The sequence below is a fragment of the Pecten maximus genome, chromosome 9, assembly GCF_902652985.1.
Source record: "Pecten maximus chromosome 9, xPecMax1.1, whole genome shotgun sequence".
In the NCBI taxonomy this organism is placed as follows: Eukaryota; Metazoa; Mollusca; class Bivalvia; order Pectinida; family Pectinidae; genus Pecten; species Pecten maximus.
The window spans coordinates 13,695,943-13,713,483 of record NC_047023.1 but is presented as its reverse complement, the minus strand read 5'-3'; the positions used below and the strand labels follow the sequence as shown (position 1 = coordinate 13,713,483).

At 35.2% G+C, this 17,541-nt stretch overlaps 1 protein-coding gene across 1 annotated transcript; it reads right to left on the bottom strand.

The window, feature by feature from the left end:
• Positions 1-4,803: 4,803 nt before the first annotated feature.
• Positions 4,804-5,569, bottom strand: LOC117333892. The gene is made up of 3 exons (XM_033893310.1): positions 5,459-5,569; positions 5,180-5,306; positions 4,804-4,988 (listed from the first exon to the last, which is right to left on the bottom strand). Exons 1-3 carry the CDS (start codon positions 5,567-5,569, stop codon positions 4,804-4,806), a joined length of 423 nt encoding a protein of 140 aa, XP_033749201.1.
• Between the last annotated feature and the right edge of the window lie 11,972 nt (positions 5,570-17,541).

Below are 17,541 nucleotides of genomic sequence, written 5' to 3'. Positions count from 1 at the left end.
ACCAGCTTTTAGATAACCCATATAAGAATTACTGTCACCTAAAACAACAAATTGATTTCTATCAGTTATGTAATCCTGTATCCATTTATAGATTTTGCCCTTGAAGCCATAGGAGTTAAGTTTTTTAGAAGACCTTGATGCCATACTCTATCAAATGCTATTGATATATCGAAAAATACCATACATGTTTGTAATTTATTTTCTAATGAGAGACAAATATTATGGTAAATCTCAATCAGTTTAGACACAGTAGAATGACAAGGAAGAAAACCAGACTGATATTTATAAAAAAGATTGTTTTCAATTACAAAATTATGTAAGTGTTTATACACCACTCTTTCGAAAACTTTACTAACAGTACTAAGAAGAGAGATCGGTCTATAGTTAGAGCATAGGAAACGTTCACCCTTTTTAAATAAGGGTATTACCATGGCAGTTTTCCATTGACTAGGAAACTTACACTGACTTAATGATAAATTAAAAAGTAATTGTAAAGGAACACAAACAGTTTCAGCAGTATTTTTTAACATTTCGTGACTAATAGTGTCTTTACCAGTTGCTTTGTTAAGTTTAAGAGTTAAAAGTATATCCTTTACTTCGTTAATAGATAGAGCGATAGTCTCAATAGTATTAGGACATCTCGGTGTAAATTCAGGAGTATTAAGTGGTTCATCAGTAATTTCAGATATTGAACAGAAAAATGAATTAAGCAAATCAGCTTTTTGTTTGTTATCATAAAGTAACTCACCTTTTATACCATCATATCAAGAAGGAATGGATTCTGATTTAACGGGTTTTCCAATGAGACGATGCATTAATTTCCAATAAGATTTTGAATCATGTTCACCGAGATTGTCGATAATACCATTTATATTTTAGAAAAACGATAACTTAGCAACCTTTTTCATGTTATTAACCCGATTTCGTTGATGTTTAAAACTTATCAAATAACCTGGACGATTAGATCGACGGGCTTTTTTTATGTAATCTATCCCTTTTTCTGATTTCTTTACGTAATTCTGAATTAAACCATGGCTTGTCATTTTTTCTAATTGTTACTCTTTTCTTCGGTATACAAATATTCGCGAATTCTAGAAAAGTGTTAGTAAAAAGTTCGCATGCCTCGTCTATGGGACAATTTTCCAGGCGTTCTTGCCACGGAAAGTATCTAATAAATTTATTAAACTTTGCATAGTCTGCATCTTTATACATCCATACATCACGCTTATAGGTGTTAGTATTTTTCCTATGGTAGTTTGATAACAACATGTGTAGCCGAATGGTCGCTTATTTCATTTTCTACAGGAATAACAGAAGTTTCAATAACATTTATAGTATCACTTACAAGGATAGGGTCAATGAGTGTGCTAGAACGGGCAGTTACACGAGTAGGTTCTTGTATTACGTTTGATAAATTAAAAAGAAGAATTATTTCATTAAATCTATGATTTCGAACTCTGAGCAAGTCAATATTAATGTCGCCAAATATAATAATATTAGAACTATTACTTAACGCATTCTCTATAGAAGATTGAAAATTATCCCAAAAGGGAACATGGGATCCTTCAGGACGATAAACAGTACAAATGAGGTAAGAACTGTTAGCAAAATTAATTCAACCCAAATTACTTCACCACCATCAAATTCCAATTCACGCCTACGTTTGTAATGAATATCATCGGATATGTAAGCCATGACACCACCCCCAAAACAGTTTCGATCAAGTCGGAGTGGTTCAGAATAACCCTCAATCATTAGCTCAGAATTTAAAACCGTTTCGTCCAAATGAGTTTCAGTTAGTAATATGACTGTATATTCATGTGCCAATATTTCAATATCTGAAATTTTATTACGTACACTCCTTGTGTTAAGATGGAAAAATGACAATTCACTATGTTCATGATCGGGTCCGGGATTGGTTTCAATGTCGTTACATAGAAGTAGTATTAACAAAATTGTTAAAGATAAATTATGATTTGCTAAAAGTAACTTATAATGATAAGTAGTATATATCATTCCCTTCCTTAGTATGCTACTTGATTTGAAAAGAATGTTTAACAATATAAAAGGTATTGATACATCTATTGAAAGAACACCAAAATGTATTGAAGTAAAAACGCCATGTGTTTTCGCATAGTGTGTCCCAATCGCCGCTCTGTATAACACTATATCAATAGTCATTTACATATCTGAGTAGAGCAAAACAAAAAAGAAAAATAAAGGCTTTGGGACACGCATGTTGAAATAACAAACATTTTGGTACTGGTATGAAACAAACGATCAAGTATAAACAAAAAGCAAATACAAAACATAAGAAAGAAGCAGTTGAACACAATGAGCTATCAAACATATTTACAAACATTTGTGTTTACGATTCCTTCGTGAAGGAAGGATAGACAGCAAGAACATTTTTAAAATAACATTTAATAACCGTGTATCATATATTGTTTACACTAATATACTGGTATCACTGTGAAAAATTAGTAAAATAGAAACATTTCATATTTAGTTTAACCATATATTCAAGACGACCAATTTGTCCAGAAATAATAAATTGTACAATAGACCTCAACTTGAAAATATAATGAAAATGAAATTGAAATAAAAGGCGATGAAGGATGGGTAAAGTGAAACAGAGTTAAATTGTGTATTAGATATTCAAGTTCGAGTTTACGTTTACACTTGACCATACCTAACATACGGATATATATATCACGTTGTATATTTCATTGAATAAATTGTAGATAGGCATTTCAATCGACCGAAGTTACTGGAAGTGAAATAAATTTAAAGCGTTGTGAAATCCGATCAATTCTTTCAACACTTCTTAACTGACACATAAAGTATATAATATTTCAAAACGCAAAGTGAGCATTTACATCATGCACAAAGTCAATTGCAACCGTACAGGAACCGACTGGTTGATATGATAACGGTTTTGATGATGATAAACGACAAAGGACTTGAGTAATGTTATGACGAGTATGTACATAATAGAAAGATACTGCATATACAATTTTTTTTTTTTTTTTTTTTTTTATGGTTGATAGATTTATATACAAACATACATACGTATATATATATATATATATATATATACATTGTATGTATTATAAACTGTCTTCTTCCTAACGTCTCCCTTGACAATGCCTCACTTTTGGCCTTTAGTTGAGCGTTCGCCCCCGTGAGGAAGGCTTTGGGTTCTGTCCCCTAGCCGAGACATACCAAAGTCTTTAAAAATTGTAGTTGCTGCTCCTGCTTAGCGCTCAGCATACACGGAGTGGGACGACTGGTTGGCCCGTTGTCAGTATAATGTGACCGGGTGGGGTGTGCTACTGGATGTCTTCGGCAGTATGCTTCAGTGAGGTAGCACTATAAATCGGCAAAAGTTCCGGCCTATCACAAGGAGACTTAACACGAACATACCGCAGCCTCCCAAAACACACATACGCACTCACCACAAACATGCATATCGCACGCACGGGAGGCCGTCCTTAAATGATCTTAGCTGTTAATAGGACGTTAAACAAAATAAACCAAACCAAACCAAATGTATTATAGGGATTATATGTTTACTAATTAACTTATGTAGCCATTATGACAGGCATAAATAATGAACAAAAAGCAGGGGCTGGTAAGGAACACATTGTTCATAAGATAGGCTTAGATGGGAAATGATAACAATTATTAAATATATTGTCCTTCAATACGTGTTAAACTCCTTTTTCATTTATTTATTCAGAGTTCATCTTTTACCATAATACAAAATATCGTTGGATATTATACATCATACTCCTTGTACCTCGGCTCTATATAGAGACAGTATAATGATTTATTCAATAACTTCAAAGTATTTTTTTAAAATTCAAAGTATTTTTTAAACAGATGAGAAACGATAATTACGGAATCATACACTTCGTATAGACGGTTATTTTTGCGTGTAACGAACTTCGCGATTCCCATTTAAAATACCAAAAGTATTATTTTGAATAATAATCATGATAAAAAGACTCGATTTGGCAATAAGAAAAACTACAAGATACATATATTACATAGTGGATCACGTTAGTGTCCCGCAAAATCGCGTAAGCTTCGTCAACGCAAAAACGGCCGGCTGTATGGTATGTATACACACAGTCATACAAGTTATAATATTCTAACAGAGTTTGTTTATATTACTCATCACTGCCGAACATCCCACTTGTCGATATCGTCGTGTGTTCTGATAAGGATTTTACGACTGGTGGGGGTTTCTTTCAGGAATATGCGACCATCCATGGTCCAAAATGCGTCAATGCTCCTGTCATTTTTCAGCTGAAGAAGATGCGCGACAAGACCTTGGCGATACTTTGTGAGGTCTTCAGTGATGATTGTTCTATTCGGATTGCGTGCTAATTTTGATTTTGACATATAAATTTTGTTCTTTATTTTCCAGTTCCTTAGTCTACAAATTAGTTGAGCTTTTCCAGTAGTAGGATTTATTTTCCCGATGATATGTGACCTGTCTATGTCGTTCTCCGTGATTTCGACGCCGAGTTTTTCGCGCACTGTCTTAACAATAACGGTATCAGTGTTCTGGAGATCATCAGGTTGGAGTGGCATATTGTGAAATCGTAGGGAATTCCGTCGCCCGTACTGTTCCAACTCTTCAATGCTAGATTGAACGTCGGCAACCTGCTCGCACAGGAGCGCGTTTTCATCAACAAGTTTACTGTTGTTCCTCTAATAATTCAATTTTGCACAAAGCTTCGAGATACCCCTCAGGAATGCTGAAGTCCGCACTGTCTGACTTTCGTAGTCATTCTACAGGTGCTCCACCTTGGTCTCGCGGAGACGGTTCTGTGTGCGGCGGTGACGGGTGAGGGTCTGCTCCTCCACCAAACGCATGGTTACTTCGATGGGGTTTGCTTTCTTCCTCAAAAGTGGTACAAGGAGGTAAAAATGGAGCATGGCCCGGCCTGCTTTTCCATTCAATCGTCGGTGCCAGCCTGTTAAAAAAATAAACAACACATTGTGAGATATTGAGTACGTATTTTTGGGGTATGACATATTGCATTTCGCCGCTAAATAAACAACACAATGTGAGATATTATCGCTAGAGTACGTTTTTTTTTGTTTTTTGTTTTGTACGACATTTTTATAATTCTATTTGCAATACCATATGATTTGTATAACCTACCTTCGCAGTCGTTGTTTGCTCGGATACTCTGGCGGAACACACTCCATTGTCTAACACTCCCGTTTGGATTGTTCAGCCAGGCTGTCTCCAAATAGGAGACCAGGTCCTCTACCTCTGGACAATGAAGCTGAAACAAAAATTAAGATATTGTTATATATTTACACACCAAAAGTGCTAACTAGATGATGTAGAACTACCTTAATAGTTTATGATTTAACTTTATACATATTGCTTTATCGGAAAATTGCAAATCAATTTCAATTATATCATCAGTTTTACCTTAGCGGTCAGGCTCTGGAATGCCTTCTCGATATGTCCTGGCGGGAGGTAAGGAAGTCCGAGCAGTTGCTGGATGAAGACGTAGAGTCCCTTCTTCTCACAGTAGGTCATCTTGAGTCCAAGTAACTACCCTTCGCATCACTGCCTGTGCCCAGTGGAAGTAACACCCCATGATGTCCACCTCCTTGTAAACAGCTTTGACTGTGGACCACACAGCTAAAACGAAGAAATACTACGTTTCAACAAAGTTCAATCATTTCTTAATTATTACGTTTCAACAATGTTCAATAATTTCATAATTATTACGTTTCAAATAAGTTCAATAATTTCACAATTATAACGTTTCCATTGATATGTCGCTCACGTTGAATGAGATATGGAAATTCCCTTCCGGCGTAGATGTGGACAAAGTTCGTCCCATCGCTGTCATTGCGGTTGAAGGAGATGGCTGTGGGGGTTCTGTATTCCTCGGGGCGGCAATCGGTGCTGTAGTCCGTGGGGCGGCATTCGGTGCAGTATTCCTCGGGGCGGCAATCGGTGCTGAAGTCCGTGGGGCGGCACTTTGTGCTGTAGTCCGTGGGGCGGCAATCGGTGCTGTAGCCCGTGGGGCGGCAATCGGTGCTGTAGCCCGTGGGGCGGCAATTGGCGGGTGGTCTCCGGTCGAATTCATAGATGCGTGTGTGGATTCTGCTAAAAAAGGATAAAATGAATTATTTGATGAATGCATGAAGCCTATTGTATGAATTTATGTAATCAGCTCCTTGTATGTGTTTCTCATACAAATGATACTGTCAATATTATTACGTTCCTACCATCTAAGGAAATATCTGACGAGTTGTAAGAACTATAACTATATATATGCACTGTATAAGCTATAGTATACTTATCTCGCAATAGATATCGAACATAATGATGAACTTTTGGTATATGTAAGAACTAAGAAATATATATCATAATAAATATTGAATATAACTACGGTATACGTAATGATGAAATATACATGTAACTTAGAAAAAATACACTAAATACTTTATACAAATTAATTAACTGTATATAAAAGGTATAGCATACTTATGAAATGTATCTCGCAATAGATATCTTATATAACACCGGGATTTTGTAATAACTCAGAAACATATACGATATATAAGAAAAGTATGAAATATACGTTTACCTTAGAAAAATATATATGAATACTTTATACAAATTAATTAACTATATATAAAAGGTATAACATACTTATGAAATATATCTCGCAATTGATATCGTTGACAAATACAACATAGTTTAAACAAAAATATGTCTAAAGTATGCATATCATCAAACATACGTATAATTATGAGAAATAAATCTAACTACTTTACTTAACTATGTATATATATATATAAGGTATACGTAAACTTATGAAATATATCTCGCAATAGATATATATAACCGGGATTTTGTAATAACTCATGCAGAAACATATACGATATACATGTATAAGAAAAGTATGAAATATACGTATACCTTAGAAAAAAAAAATATATATACTTTATACAAATTAATTAACTATGAAATATATCTCGCAATAGATATCAAATATAACACCAGAATTTTGTAACAATTTCATAAACTAATAACTAATATATACCTACTGATGGAATATTTATAAACTAAAAACATGTCTGAAGTATGAGTACTATCATCAAATATACGTATAATTATGAGAAATATATTATTAGGAATTGATGAAAAATGTCTAAATAACATAATCAAAACATAGCAATTTTAGTTTGTATCAAATGTAAATAAAATACATATATAGACGTAATGACAAAATATATCTTATATAGGTGCCTACATGTAATTTAGAAAAAATAAATCTACGTACTTTAAATAAATTAATTAACTATATATATAAGGTATACGTATCCTCATGAAGTAATGACAAAATTTATCTTAAATTGATCACAGAATTAGATTTGATGTTGCCTACCTGTACCACAAGTTCTGTGTCCATCTCTCACACGTGCTGCAGCAAATGGCTTCTTGACGAGGCCGCACAATCTTCTGACACTTACGACAGTCGTCAGACATGGTGACCGTAATGGACTTTCCATCGAAATATGCTCCTTATATGACAAAACTAATCTTTTTAAGCTGCCGACTGTCATTTTAGTTAAAATCATACAAATTTGCATATTTAAACTTGAAAGATAGATGATAGAACAAATAAAACGTCCTTCATCTGCTGCAAGTAAAAGCAACGACACCTTTGGTGTTTACGCGCATTTTGAATGGAGCCATAAAATCATCAGCCCACGAGGTGCTTAGACAAACAAAATACGGTGATGGTAATTAGTCTTACAAGTGCACAATCATACCGTGCTGATGTGTTTATAAAGGTGTATTTGCCGTTACAGCATAGAAATTGAAAAGAAAACAATTCAAAGTGTGTTTTTTTTTTTAATTTAAAAAAAAATTATTTCATTCCTTTACTTCAATAAAATAAAGTCTAGATTTCTAGTAACACATGAGTAAATAGAATAAAATTCAATCAAATTTTAAATATTAAATTTACAATGAATATTGTATTAGCATGGGGCCGGAACGACTAAGTGTAATATGTATACATTTAAATCTCCATTGTATAGGTGTACTCTATATTTCGTTAACGGTTTTACAGATTGAATTTTCAATCAATCAGTGGATTATATTTAGCGGGAAACGTGCTGACTTCATCTCAGCTTCCAGCAGTCGTTGATGCTGGACTTATCTCCCCTTGTCTAGATCGAGAACGAGGATTGAACAAAAAACATGGACGATGGGTTGACAAATAGCACAGGGCCATTGTCGATCTATTCGCTTCCACAGTCATGATAGAGACTGCAGGATAAAAACAGGAGTTGTGGAAATGGCCATTAACCATGCTGCATTTATTCTTGTGTTCCTGTGTTTGCACCGGCCGTCAGAAACAGGTAAGCGACGTGTTGTGTATTGGAGTTTAGAAGAAAGGGGGGAGGGTGTTTTGACAGATCTGAAGCCTATTCTGTGCACGCGTACGTTGTCTCTATTATCGGTGGCCAGTGATTATACTACGGCATTGCAACTCGCAAATGAGAAAAATGCACGTATTTCTCATGCATATGTCAATATATGGAGCATGTGCTTAGATATCTTTCTGGATTATTTGCATGATAAACACGAAAATTGAGGACTGCATAATGAGACGGTCAAACACGGATGGCGAAGTTTATGGTCTAGCCTAATGGTCGGAATATGAACGCGAACAAATGATGAGAATTCGAGGAGAAGGCCATATTTAAAGAAAAAATAACATGATACATGAGCTACAAATCAGTCCTAACGTATTTCGTTTTCCAAAAATGTCAACAAGATTCTGTGACAAATGAAATTGAAACTGATAAGTCTCGGCAAACGTAACCGATTTTGACGGACAATTAAGTTTTCTTCATTGTGTGTAGAGTATAGTGTCACAGAAAAGGCCTATAGAAAACATGAATTATTATTATATTGAAATTATTAAAGATGGGACGGTGATAAAATAAAATTTATTTTAAAGTAGTACAGTCCAACCCGGTTATGACGAATTTCTTGGGACCCCTCAAATGTTTTTGTACTATAGGGTTTCGTATTATGTGGGATCGTATTTCCAATGTGCCGCACCATGTATGCACGCACAGCACACGTACACTTAGTACATGGTTGTATACACACGTTTCATGTTACACTTTTCTCACTAAAAAAAAAAAAAATCGGATGTTAATTTAATCATTTAATATAAAAAATATAATGTTTAAAACATTGTACATTGTAAGTGCGTGGCGTTCAGCCAAGGCACCATGGGCATACAACGGCTACATAATGTCATATCACGATCGCGCAAATCACGTTTTGCAGTTGCGAAATAATCGCTGACCAGTGTTTGTTTGGCTCTTTCCGAGCTGACCTTACTTACAAATATATCCAGGTATAAGAGATTTTTGAAAACACAATCTTGAACGTCATTTTAATTTTGAAGGAATGATTTCAACTTGTCAAGGCATTTGTGGGCCTGGCGATCTGTAATGCATGTTTCCGACAGGGCTGTAACGATACTTTCCTTCACGATACGATACGCATCTCGATACAGGACCCACAATACGATATGTATCTCGATACATAAAATGATTTCACAAAATTACAAAACAATAAGATAATTTTTGCTTTCCAGAATTTAATGTTTAAATTTGTTTAGATCTTTAAACATGTTTGTTTACTGTTTCTTTCCCGTCAACTGTTTCGTATGGGAATCCAAATTGTCGCCAAACGGGCGACTTCAATGTTGCAGGTGGTGAGGTAAGTTTCCTCCTTTCGGCCATGTTGCTTTTTGTAGTAGGTTTAGAGAGCGCGCAAAGGGCGACAACTAGTGATGGGACATCGGTTGAAAATCTGTTTCGATTATCGGATCGCATCGGATAGGACAACCGATGTAGTCAACCGATTAATAATCGGTTAAATCACAAGTGTTTTGTTTCAGTTATTAATCATCATTTTGTTATGTAATGTGTATCAATAATTATCTTTTGTAAGTGTAATTATTCCTATTTCTTAGTTGATGGTGCACATGAATGTATGATTGAATGATTAAGACAGTTACAACTGTACTTTTGGTCAACAGCTATGACTTAAAAAATAGATATTAATGATCCAAGAAGAATGAAGTCCAGTAAAAGTATCTGGATTTCATAGATTTGTTTATAAAACATGAAATTGTCCATGATTATATACTTTTGTTAATAAAGTGACATTTTCATTTTCTACATGGTCTTTGTAACTTTTGTTCGTTGAATTCTAGATGCAAAAGTAGTAGAATACAATATGAGCAGGTACACATATAAAATCAAGAATTACAAAAGGGCAATGATGCGATGCCATAGAGCTTATATCCCATTGAATATGCATTGATGGATATTGCCATTATTTGCATTGGATATTTACATTGTAATTGTACCAGACTACCAGTGTTTTTTTTTTGTTTTTTTTTTATTAATCATGCATGAAAATGCAATTATTAGCGCTTTTAATTTGTCTACCAATGGCCAAATAGTTGGGACTTCCAAAACTGACGAAGAAAGTTTCAGAAACCTATTTATGAGAAAAAATATTATAACTAGCAAAGTTTTATTCAACAGATTAAGTAACAACTAATTAACAAATCCACTTTCTTTGATTTAACAAAAATATAAATTGGAAACATAACTTAACAGTTCAGTGAATAAATGTTAATTTCAAATATTGTGGTAAACCATAAATTTATCTATTAATATTACAGTATGCAATTACAAAATATAAATAAAAATGTGCTTCTTTGTAGAATGTAGATTGTGTATTGCCTATTGCGAGATAATATAAGTATGCAGGGATTGAGCAATGTGGCTGGACTGTTTCCCTTAAACCTAGCAGAAACATACCTCATTACTCAGCTAATATATATAAAATATGCTAAAACTTATCATTAAGAAACCAACTGATTCCTCCAGGGCTACTTATTATCGAAAATAATAAACAGATGGAGTCATTTTATAAGTCTTTCACTATCTAATACTATCAAATACCGAAATGTAGCTACTTGTATTTTTGTAACATTTCTTACAAAGGCGGCAAACAGCGACCGTCATGTCAAGGTTTTTTCTAAAGGACCCCATTCTTTTTTTTATTTTGCAGAATGCATATATATCCCATTCTTTTGACTTTGGCTTTCCAACACCGGGTGGTCGAATTATAAGCTCTGTATCAGTATCCGTTGTAGTGGCAATTGCAACGGAGTCGTCGACGACGAGGCAGCCGTCCGCCATCTTTATTCTAAGGTTATAACATTAGAGTGACTTCCCTTGATTCGGGCGCGTTCGATGATCGATTCTTGAAAAATGGAAATCGATGGTCGAAATCAAAGGTGCATTCGATTCGTCAACCGATTATAATCGATGATCGGCGCACCACTAGCGACAACTCTTTTATAGTAAGTAATTTAAGGTATCGCGGTTATGTACGACGACATTTATCGTAGTATCGATATATCATTACAGCCCTAGTTTCCAGGTCAGTACCATCATCATTGCTCTCGTGGAGCTCTATTCCTCAGTAATATCAAAGTATTCCTCAGCCGCGATAACTTAGACAGGAGAAGTCGTAATTCTAATTACAAGCTGTAGTCATCCAGGTCCTACAGTTGTATACACTTTCTATAGAGCGCGTGGGTCGGTCCGAGACAAAGGTCATGAAAACTTACCTGTGTCACACTTGGCTGACTGACTTTGACACCTCGTATTATGTGGGTTTAAAACAACACAAACAGTGGTCAAGGGACCCTGGCATGTCTGTGTATTACCCGGGTTTTCGTCGTAACCGATTCGTATTAATTGGGTAAACAATAAGAGCACATTGTGCATGGTTTGCAGGGGATTTGATTTTCATTCGTATAAAGCAAGTTTTTGTATTATCAGAGTTTGTATTAAGTGGGTTGGACTGTATTAACTAATAATTAACATCAATATTGATCATAAATGGTTTGCAATTTTTTGTAATATAAATTATTGATCATTGATGTATTATTTTTTCCTGTGTTTGATTTAATAGCATAACCTATATGATGGACGCAGGCTGCATCCTTATCATGTATGATAATATGAAACATAATTATAAATATCATAAATATAAATACTTCAGTGCAGTTGGCTTGATGTAGGAATTGGAATTCTTAATATAATGCATTTTTATAAAACGTTCATCTAAATTGATCTCAAATTTAATAAGAATCTGCATCAATGACACTGTCTGGTAAACTATTCCAGGAGTCTATCATTCTTTGGCGGGCGTAAACAAAAACCTCCGTGATCATCGCCGCGATCTCAAAAAAGGCAAGATTTGAAATGAAATAAGTAGTATTTGTAATCAAAACTTATATTTGTATCAACAACTAGGTTTACTTGAAGTATGGAATCGAAAATATCATAAAAATAAACCCTTGTTTACGAATAAACAGCCAAAAACCGTAATTTTTCACGGTTGAGTGCGGCGTACACAAAATCACACCCTGAAAAATGTAAATCGACGATTACTAAAATTGTATTTATAACTTCCATTTCATTTGAGATGTCAGATTTTGGAAATATAAATCTGGATTTACAAGAAAAACATGAGATTTATTCATTAAGTCGTTGTTGAGAAAAAAAAATAACATCAATATTCCTGGTACGGGGATCGGGTCCGGGACCGGGTGCGGCGTACACAAAATCACGGGGACCACCCCTCAAATGTTTTCGTACTATAGGGTTTCGTATTATGTGGGATCGTAATGTTTTTCAAAGTTCATCTTTTACCATAATACAAAATATCGTTGGATATTATACATCATACTCGTTGTACCTCGGCTCTATATAGAGACAGTATAATGATTTATTCAATAACTTCAAAGTATTTTTTAAAGTTCAAAGTATTTTTTAAACAGATGAGAAACGATAATTACGGAATCATACACTTCGTATAGACGGTTATTTTTGCGTGTAACGAACTTCGCGATTCCCATTTAAAATACCAAAAGTATTTATTTTGAATAATAATCATGATAAAAAAAACTCGATTTGGCAATAAGAAAAACTACAAGATACATATATTACATAGTGGATCACGTTAGTGTCCCGCAAAATCGCGTAAGCTTCGTCAACGCAAAAACGGCCGGCTGTATGGTATGTATACACACAGTCATACAAGTTATAATATTCTAACAGAGTTTGTTTATATTACTCATCACTGCCGAACATCCCACTTCAGTGGCGTAGGAAGTCGTCAAAAAGTGGGGGGGCAAAAATTTTTTTAACCTTAAATTTTACGCACTAAACAAATCGTATGCCATCTCCGCAAAATTAGCCAATAATTATCATTTCAACATCCTATGATAATTTTGATAATGTATGTAGTACAAAATAAGTTATTTACGCAAATCAGGATATATCATTTATGGCAAAACATGAATCACCAGGTCCGGCCAGGATTTTCGAAAGAGTAATTTAGTAATAATGCGAGCGCCGTAGGCGCGAGCCGATTTTTTTTTAACGAGGGGTCTGAGGGGCCGCCCAGCGGGTCCTGGGCAGCGCCCTGATAGGGGGTTCAAGGGGGTCTAAGCCCTCCGCGGAAAATGAAATATAGCACATTTCCAATAATTCGGGATCAGGCGCGGATCCAGGAGTTTTCGAAAGGGGGGTCCAGTAATGAAGTGATCATGCGAGCGCCGTAGGCGCGAGACGATTTTTTCCCCCTTTTTGCGAGAGGTCTGGGGGCCGGCAAGCGGGTACCAGGGTGGCGAAGCCCCCCTGCGGATCTGCAATCGAAAGGGGGGCAGTAATTTAGTGATAAAGCGAGCGCCGTAGGCGCGAACCGATTTTTTTTTTGTATTTCCTCGTACCTGTTGGTAAATAGTATCACTCGATTCACGTTAAAACCGCGCATTCTTATTCATGTTGTGTTTCTGTCTTGTTCTCATTATGAACTCAATTAACTTCACAAATTATCATCAACTTATTGAATCTATGTGATGAAGTTAAGCAAAATTTCGTATTAAGATATAAATATTGACTTACCAGGCTAGTGCAGACGACCGACACACAGGTCTGAGGATTGATATACTAGTATAAAAGTCGGAATGTTCCGGATGTACAAGATAAAGTTTTTATCGTTGCCTTCAAGAAAACATTATCGGTTCGAAAATATAGTAATACAGATATTTATCGAAATGAATATATAAATTTGTGTTTTTTCCCCTTTTCTAGATTTTCGATGTCAAAAAGTGGGGGGGCAAAAAGATATGTTTGCCCCCCCACTGTAAAAAGTGGGGGGGCAATTGCCCCCCCCCTGCCCCCCCGCTTCCTACGCCACTGCACTTGTCGATATCGTCGTGTGTTCTGATAATGATTTTACGACTGGTGGGCGTTTCTTTCAGGAATATGCGACCATCCATGGTCCAAAAAGCGTCAATGCTCCTATCATTTTTCAGCTGAAGAAGATGCGCGACAAGACCTTGGCGATACTTTGTGAGGTCTTCAGTGATGAATGTTCTATTCGGATTGCGTGCTAATTTTGATTTTGACATATAAATTTTGTTCTTTATTTTCCAGTTCCTTAGTCTACAAATTAGTTGAGCTTTTCCAGTAGTAGGATTTATTTTCCCGATGATATGTGACCTGTCTATGTCGTTCTCCGTGATTTCGACGCCGAGTTTTTCGCGCACTGTCTTAACAATAACGGTATCAGTGTTCTGGAGATCATCAGGTTGGAGTGGCATATTGTGAAATCGTAGGGAATTCCGTCGCCCGTACTGTTCCAACTCTTCAATGCTAGATTGAACGTCGGCAACCTGCTCGCACAGGAGCGCGTTTTCATCAACAAGTTTACTGTTGTTCCTCTAATAATTCAATTTTGCACAAAGCTTCGAGATACCCCTCAGGAATGCTGAAGTCCGCACTGTCTGACTTTCGTAGTCATTCTACAGGTGCTCCACCTTGGTCTCGCGGAGACGGTTCTGTGTGCGGCGGTGACGGGTGAGGGTCTGCTCCTCCACCAAACGCATGGTAACTTCGATGGGGTTTGCTTTCTTCCTCAAAAGTGGTACAAGGAGGTAAAAATGGAGCATGGCCCGGCCTGCTTTTCCATTCAATCGTCGGTGCCAGCCTGTTAAAAAAATAAACAACACATTGTGAGATATTGAGTACGTATTTTTGGGGTATGACATATTGCATTTCGCCGCTAAATAAACAACACAATGTGAGATATTATCGCTAGAGTACGTTTTTTTTTTTTTTTTTTTTTGTACGACATTTTTATAATTCCATTTGCAATACCATATGATTTGTATAACCTACCTTCGCAGTCGTTGTTTGCTCGGATACTCTGGCGGAACACACTCCATTGTCTAACACTCCCGTTTGGATTGTTCAGCCAGGCTGTCTCCAAATAGGAGACCAGGTCCTCTACCTCTGGACAATGAAGCTGAAACAAAAATTAAGATATTGTTATATATTTACACACCAAAAGTGCTAACTAGATGATGTAGAACTACCTTAATCGTTTATGATTTAACTTTGTATATATATATATATAAGGTATAGGTAAACTTATGAAATATATCTCGCAATAGATATCATATATAACACCGGGTTTTGTAATAACTCATGCAGAAACATATACGATATACATGTATAAGAAAAGTATGAAATATACGTATACCTTAGAAAAAATATATATAAATACTTTATACAAATTAATTAACTATGAAATATATCTCGCAACAGATGTCAAATATAACACCAGAATTTTGTAACAATTTCATAAACTAATAACTAATATATACCTACTGATGGAATATTTATAAACTAAAAACATGTCTGAAGTATGAGTACTATCATCAAATATACGTATAATTATGAGAAATATATTATTAGGAATTGATGAAAAATGTCTAAATAATATAATCAAAACATAGCAATTTTAGTTTGTATCAAATGTAAATAAAATACATATACAGTATAGACGTAATGACAAAATATATCTTATATACATGTAATTTAGAAAAAATAAATCTACGTACTTTAAATAAATTAATTAACTATATTGAAGCGAATTTAGGGATGGGGGTTGAATATTAGTGTAAAGATCGTGACGGTCATGCTAATAATAAATTATAACAGCTGATATTGTTTACTATTTGTCATAGCTGTTGGATGATTCGTGTAGTAAGAACGTGTTCATTGTACAAACATTATGTAATAGAGATGTATTATGTATAGTGATGTCAGAGTGTTAAAAGTATGATATGAAAGCTGATAGTTTCAGAAGAATGGCTGGTCAGGGCATCACACTGTGCATTATTCATTTACGGCCGCCATGTTTACAGCCTTACGTCATAGGCATTCAGCGTCTCAAGACATTGTATTTAATAACTTATCATTATTTAAACCTTACCTTGTAAAAGCAGTGATGTTCCAAATTGTTTGAATACATAATACATCCAGCACGTAATAATTCCAGGTTTAAACGCATGCTATTCGCTGAATTCCTGTATTTGATATTTGAGTCATTCCCTCTCGTAACTTTTAAGAGTGAACTGGGCCAGGTTGCCGCTTCGGATGCGAATGGAAAAGTAGTTGTGTTTGAGATGTGAGTTTATTGTAGTAAGAAAGTGAAGAATGCAAATAAGAAACTTGTATAGTTAACAGATTGTATTTATTGAAAGTTAGTAGAATAGTTTACAATTTACTCCGGAACTATCTGATTGTAGTTCCGCGGAAGATTGTTCCAAGTTGGTGTAAAAAAGGCTAATTTCGGTATCCATGTTTGCATCTCTGACCATATTTGGAAGAATTTGCAGCTGGTTGCAAACATGGCCGCCAGAAAGGTATAAAAGGCCGCGAGCAATTCAGAATTTTATCCTTGTCCTATTGACAAACCAGTAGATCACTACGCCTCAAGCTTAAAATCTATCCAGTGAACCTATTTATCATCGCATAAGGTAAAGGGAAACAACTCTTACAATAGGGTTATAATGTTTAGGGATAATACGTAGATATTTGATATCTCTACGTATTAGTAGCAAATGGCATTCTACATTTGCTAGTATATTCGTCATATATTTCACATTAATATTACTAGTGTTAATACGTAGATATTTGGTTGCTCTACGTATTAATAGCGAATGCCATTCTGCATTTGCTAACCTGTTTTAAAGATTATGTTATTGTAACTTTCCATATTTAATACGCAGATTTTTGGTACCTTTGCGTATTCTTAGCAAATGACATTCTTCATTTGCTAGACTATTTGATAATGATATAGTGTTGAGATTATTAGTATTTAATACGTAGATCTCTTGATTCGCTGCGTATTAATAGCAAATGTTATTCTACATTTGCTATACTATTTAATGCTCTATTATTTTGGTTAGTATTACATATTTAATACGTAGATCTTTGATATCTCTACGTATTGGTAGCAAATGGCATTCTACATTTGCTAGTTAGTGTTGAGATTATTAGTAATTAATACGTAGA

What these genes read in the sequence shown, in the direction of transcription:
- LOC117333892 (XM_033893310.1), bottom strand. Translation starts at nt 5,569, where the DNA reads ATGACCTACTGTGAGAAGAAGGGACTCTACGTCTTCATCCAGCAACTG. An exon ending in TCCAGAGCCTGACCGCTAAG is followed by an intron (nt 5,307 to 5,458) that starts GTAAAACTGATG and finishes TTTTTGTTTCAG; the next exon opens with CTTCATTGTCCAGAGGTAGA. An exon ending in AGCAAACAACGACTGCGAAG is followed by an intron (nt 4,989 to 5,179) that starts GTAGGTTATACA and finishes TTTTTTTAACAG; the next exon opens with GCTGGCACCGACGATTGAAT.